Below are 6,000 nucleotides of genomic sequence, written 5' to 3'. Positions count from 1 at the left end.
CCGGGCCGGGTGGGAGGCGGGGGCGGGGGCGGAGCGCGGGGCCGGGCCGGGCGCGGGATTGGCGCCGGGCGCGTGATGCCACGTCCGGCGGGGGGAGCCCGGCCTCGCTCCGGAGCCTCCCCGGAGCCTCCCCGGAGCCTCCCCGCCGCCCGGCTCGGCGCGCAGGTGGAGCGGTGCCGGCGCACGCACGGAACGGCCCGGCGCGGCGCAGCCCAGCCGCGAGAGCAGCCCCGAAGCCTGCCCGGCCCGGATCGGCTCGGCTCAGCTCGACAGCATCGCGGCGGGACTGCCCGGGGATGCAGCCGCGCTAAGAACAAAAGCCCTCTCCGCGGTCACGCTCTGGGCTCTCAGAGCGCGCCGGGGAAGCGGCCCGGCCGGGTTGGGGTCTCTGCCCCCCGGCCCGCTGCGCTCTGCCCGGGCTGAGCTCCCCGGCGCCTTCCTCGCCCGCCGGCGGCAGCTCCCGGGAGCCGGGCTCCCCCTCGGCCAGCCGTCCCGCCGGGCTGCCCGGGGACGGGGCCGCGCCCCCGGCCCCTGCCGCCTCCTCGCCGCGGGACCTTGGCTTTGCCCTTCGCACGGCAGGTGGCGGGGCCAGCGCAGAAGGATGCGTTTCTTCCCGTGGGGATTTTGGCTGCTGTGTGTCGCCTCCGCCCCGGCTCGCGGTGACAGCGGCAGCAAGGCGAGGAGCTGCGCCGAGGTCCGGCAGCTGTATGGGGCCAAGGGCTTCAGCCTCAGCGGCGTGCCCCAGGCCGAGATCTCCGGTGAGTGCTGCGGGGAGGCGGCCGAAGCCCAGGGGCTCCCCCCGAGCACCCCGGGTTGCGCCGTGGCTCCTGGGCGGTGCGAACGGCGCGGCGAGGAGCGGGGTGACCGCGGCGTGGGCTCGGGGCTCGGCTCGGGGCGCTTTTTTCATTGTCTCCTTTCTGTTTCGAGCGCAACCGAAACGGTTTTGGGCTTTGGGGGCAGAAATCGGGATAATCAAACTGTAATGGGTTTCGGTCTTAGAGCCGGAAAATGCTCCGAGCTTACGAGAGAGAGAAGAATTACGTTTTGTTTCTTTTTAATCTTCTCTTAGATGGGAAACAAACCCGTAAACGGCGCGTGGCAGTTGTTAAAAATGAAATGGGAGTAAAATGACCCTGTGTCAAGTGTGTAAAACACAGAGGAAACCTGAGCAACCTACATCAGTGTGTGTCTTCTTGCCCACCTTTCTTTTTTTTGTTGGTATTCTGAGAAATCCTGCTTAATTTCATCCTCTTTACAGAAAACCTCTGAATTACCAAAGAATATTCAAGGTCTGATTTATGTTTGTTGTTTGTAATTGCTGTTGTTGTTCGTCCCTATGTTCTCCCTCAGAAAGCTTAGGGAAAATATATTTAGGCTTTTTTTTTTAATCGTGAGTAAGTTTTGATACGCTAACATGTGACCCATATCTGAGAGCTTTCTCCTCACTTGCGGGAGCTTCTTTCTTCAGACAAAGCATAAAACATGCAGGCGTACGTGCCGAAGCCAACCTACAGGGACATCCCAGTAAAATTGCAGTTTGTAGTTCGCATCTAAGCTACAGAATGCCTTATGTTGAATATTTCATTGTGTAGTTTTACAGGGAAACCAATTCATTGTTTGACCCATGAGTGGAAAAGGCTGAGCTATATAAGTGTCTCATAAACGTGAACAAATTAATACTTTCTTAAGTTAAAACCAGGAGTGAATATCCAAAATAAAATGAACAGTCCTTGAGGTTAAACAATGGGGAATTTCAAAATCATTTGAACATCACTATTAATAGAACAGTAATTCAGTTAAGCAAGAAAGTGGCTTGTTATAAATTTGCATCTACTTATTAAAATGTGAATACATTAGCAGTCATGTTTCAAGTGGAATGTTCGTGGAAGACAAACTGTCTTGTTTACAAATACTTGGGGAGATGGCTGTGACATTGTATGCAGCGATAGTACTGGGGGGGGCAGACAGGATCTTGTTAGCTGCAGTTCTGAGCAGCACAGACCAGAGGTTAGCAGTGAGTAAAACGTCCCTACGCGTTGTTGTGATTCAAAAAGCGACACAGGACACAAGTGCTTCTAGCAATCAGGAGTTTTGTCGCCTGGGTGCTTTGAATGCTCACCTTGTTTTTTCTAAGCATCAGTAGTTAAAATTGTAGTATCAAAATGGGCATTTCTGGTTGTTGCTGTAAACAGGGAAACTCTACAGATAAATGCTATAAAAATTTGAGGAATACCACATAGAAAATAATATAAAGAAGTGCTTCTGGGGAAAAAGGTTTGACGTGCAAACTTGGCTCTGCTGCTGTTATTAGCCTGGTCTTTAGAATGGCTAACGGACTTAATGATTTTCATTAGTAATTATCATGTGTATCTTATGACTGATAAATATCCAGGAACGCCCTGTTCTGTTGCTGTAGTACTCACCCAGTGCAGTTAAAACATCGGTGTGCTTTAATACTAGCCTCGTAAGCATTCCTATTAAAATGTAGTGTTGTGTGTTGTCCATGCCTTTTAGCAGTTGTGCAGGTTAGTGCAGAAGTTAATGCTGGTTTTGTTGTCCAAAAGGAAGAATCTCAAGACCTTCCTGTGGTATCCCCACAACTAGTAAGTACAGTATCACACAGTGTCTAACTCCACACTTCGATGGATCACTTGAGGCTGGTTTTAACAGATTTAGTTCAGTTTGTTGATGATGGGGGTTGTAATCTATACACAGAGAGTCTTGACAAGTTGCACGTGATTGACACCTGTAAGTGGCTATGCCATTGGGCTACATTTTAAAATGCTGTTGAAGATGGTTCATTGATGGCTCCAGTTGGACACGTGTCAGGTTTCCTAATGGTGGCCTTTTCTGTATTGTTAGAGATGTTCAAGAGCTACCCCAAGAATCGTGTTGTCTCATTTCCAAGTCCCTCAGAGGCAACAGCCCTTCTCTTCCCCCTGCTCCAAGAGGATCTTTCTATTCCTTCTTGTTCCATTGCATTGCAAAGGGGAAAACTCCTTTTTTAGCACCGTGGCCTTGTCCCCAAAGTAGTGCTGCCCTGCTGGGCTGACCGTCCTCCTCTCTGCTTTCAGCTGGCTCCAGGTGCTGCTTGGTGTGGGTTGCTGTCGCACCAGCCTGGCACCAGGAGCCAAACCTCTTGCTGCTTGCACTCCTGGAGCTGGAGTTCAAAAGGAGTTTAGTGTATTCCCATAATGTAGACCGTGACTCAGGCTGAAATGGCTGTGTTTATGTTGGTTTTAGCATATTTATTGCATGCTTTACACCTTATAATCTGTGTTCTTTGTTATGATTTAAGAGGATTATGAGTAATATAAAGTCTCCACAGCTCAGCAGAAGGTAGTCCCTGCTTATGACTGTTCAGATCAGTTACAGAAGCAGTCACACAATTATTAGCTGGCTAACAGATAGGCATCTGATTTAGGGACAGACTCTTGGCCTACCACATTTCTTACAAAACACCTAGACAGGGGTGCCTGTTTTTTTGCTAGTGCAGAATGCCTTTAACGTGCCTCAGCACTTAAAATGTGTCAGGTACTGCTATTAAGTGTGTTTAGGGAATACGCAAGGTGTTATATCTCTGCTTTGAAGTCAATGGCAAAATTCCCAAATGTGAAAGAAGCGTCTGTTCGTATTAGTAATCCTGACAGGCCGATGTACACCCATATTCTCAGGTGCAGATCTTCCTGGAAGAGAGTTTCTGATGCTGGGGGAAGCGCTCCCTGCCCCTTGGGTTTGGGAAAGTTACAGCATTCGCTCCCATAAAGCCAAACTATCTGGAGCAAGGTTTTCCTGGGTGGGAGTGTTCCAGCTCACTGGCTGGGTGACCTGCACCCACTTTCCGTGACTCCTAAAAAAATATGGATAAATGCTTCAAGAGCTATCTTGAGTTCTTCTACTTTCACTTGACTCTTCTGGAGGTGGCAGACCTCTGTTTCTGCTTTCCCATATTCTCGCTACCCATGTGCTGTTGCAGGTCTCCTCTGGTGACTGAGGGTGCTTACAGAGCCATGCTCTAGGTCTACCTCTTAGTGCCAGTGCTAGGACTGGTGGTCTTCTTGGGTTCATAGTAAGGTGACAGAAGAGAGAGCCTACTGCAGAAAATACTGCTCGTCAGGGAGCATATCCACCTTTCTCTGATGCCTTGATGTGAGTGCCTTAGTGTTGTTGATTCTGACTGCTCCCAGTGTCTCAAGCTGTGATAGTTCTCCTCTGTCCTGGAGAAGACTTAAGAATTTTAATTCGACATGGATATCATTGGCCCTTGCTCTCTGTTTAGGCTAGACTTGTGCTTTTTACTTCAGTTTGTTTATTTCAAAGATTAATCCTTCTTTGACTTGCCTTACCCTTGGTTTTGCTGGTTGACGTGGGGATGGGTATAATGTGTCAGAAGAGGAGGGCACAGAAGAACTACGGGCATCAGTATCACTGTTGGTCCAGTTACGTGACACAAGACTCCATTTTCCTGGTTCCTTAGCTGAAAGGAGTCACAACCAAACTGTTTTCATCTTCCAGTCATTATAGGCCACATAATGCCTTCCTGTAAGGAAAGCATTGCCAAGCACGTGTGTGAAGAGTCATTTGGTGGAATGTTAGCTAAGTAAAGAACAAGTCTGGCTACAAGGCTGGGCTGGACGAGGCTCTCGGAGTATGAAGAGGGTAACAAAATACAAGATGGGATGCCATTTTAAATTCCAACAGATTCAGTACAAAAGGCATAAATATAAAGATGGGCAAACCTGCATCTGTGGTACAAAAAATCAAATCTGGGGCTCCTACACTCCCACAGAAGGATCTTTACCGCTTAATTGAAAGGGGAGCCACTCTGAGGTTGTTGCCACATTTGGTTTGTGTTTATTCGAGGCGGACACAATTTCTCAAGGTTAGCTGCTATACGGTGAACTTCTGGACACAATATCAACCAGTTTATGCTAATTAATTTAAGGGAAAATTGGAATGGCCATTTTAGCCTGCTGGGTTTAGAATGCTTCATCAAAAATAGCAAATCACACTGAATTGTGCCTTTTCCTCCATCTGGCAAGTATATTGGTGCGAATGTTGGAGTAGGCTTTGCTTGAACTGTGTATCTCCATTTCTGTTTAACTTATACAAGTTTATATGAATATGTATAGTTTGTTTTACACTTTGATTGTTGTGTTAATTTGTCAGCACAGAATGTGTGCATACAAAACAATTATGAAAATTAGATTTATGGAGAAAAATGGGCTCCCTCTAGTGGTTAGCTATCGTTCGGAGCAGCGTGTGTTTTAGCGGACCTGCTACTCTGCTACATTTGAAATCTGGAAAGCTTTATACTTAGATATTCTTTAGAGTTCTGTCTTGGTGACATTATTTTAAGAGAAGCTGCCTTTCTGTCACTGTGATATGGATGACTAAGCTCTCAGCACATAATTATCCTTATCAGCTGTGTCTGACAAAACTATTTCAACAGCTCCTTTTTGTTGGTGAAGCAAAACATGATTAAGCCTGATATTTTCCAAAAAGATTGTGTGCATATATAGCTGGAGATGCCTACCACCCTGTGACACTAGTGCTCACCTTGTCTCTGCCTTTTCTGTTCTTGCCCTTGCTTTGTGTAAGAACAGATGTCAGTCAATCTCTAGATATGCTGGATGTGTTTGATAGGAGTTGCGCAACTTTTGGCAGGGATTGTGAAACAGTTGGTTTAATGTTCTATCACTTTCAGTACAATTGTCTCACATTGAGGGGACCGGATAGAGGTATTCCTCTGGGTAATTCCAGTAATTAAGTGTGCTTTGACTTAACTAAAGGCAGGGAGGGAGCTGCTAACTTGATTATCAAAAATGTCTACTTAGAGCCAGAGGTTTTATTTTCCTCGCAGATCACAGCACTCATGGAAAAGATTGGGCACAGAGCACCTACCCATCACCAGCTGCTGAGCACAGGCTCTGTACCCGCCTGGAGGGAGCATTGTGGGCTTCTAGTGCAGCACCAAATTGCATTGGGTACAGTATGGAC

General features: G+C 47.7%; 1 protein-coding gene across 1 annotated transcript in view; it reads left to right on the top strand.

Annotated features, from left to right (window-relative positions):
- The first annotated feature begins 86 nt into the window (after window positions 1-86).
- The window catches only part of GPC1 (glypican 1), a 198,576-nt gene continuing 192,662 nt past the window's right edge, over window positions 87-6,000 (top strand). The window contains exons 1-2 of the mRNA XM_035335113.1: window positions 87-422; window positions 456-758. Coding sequence (XP_035191004.1) covers window positions 602-758 — 157 coding nt within the window. The 5' untranslated portion in view covers window positions 87-422; window positions 456-601. The remainder of the gene's footprint in view (window positions 423-455; window positions 759-6,000) is intronic.

The sequence above is a fragment of the Oxyura jamaicensis genome, chromosome 9 (genome assembly GCF_011077185.1).
Source record: "Oxyura jamaicensis isolate SHBP4307 breed ruddy duck chromosome 9, BPBGC_Ojam_1.0, whole genome shotgun sequence".
In the NCBI taxonomy this organism is placed as follows: domain Eukaryota; kingdom Metazoa; phylum Chordata; class Aves; order Anseriformes; family Anatidae; genus Oxyura; species Oxyura jamaicensis.
The sequence above is the reverse complement of the archived record's forward strand: the minus strand, read 5'-3'. Positions and strand labels throughout refer to the sequence as shown.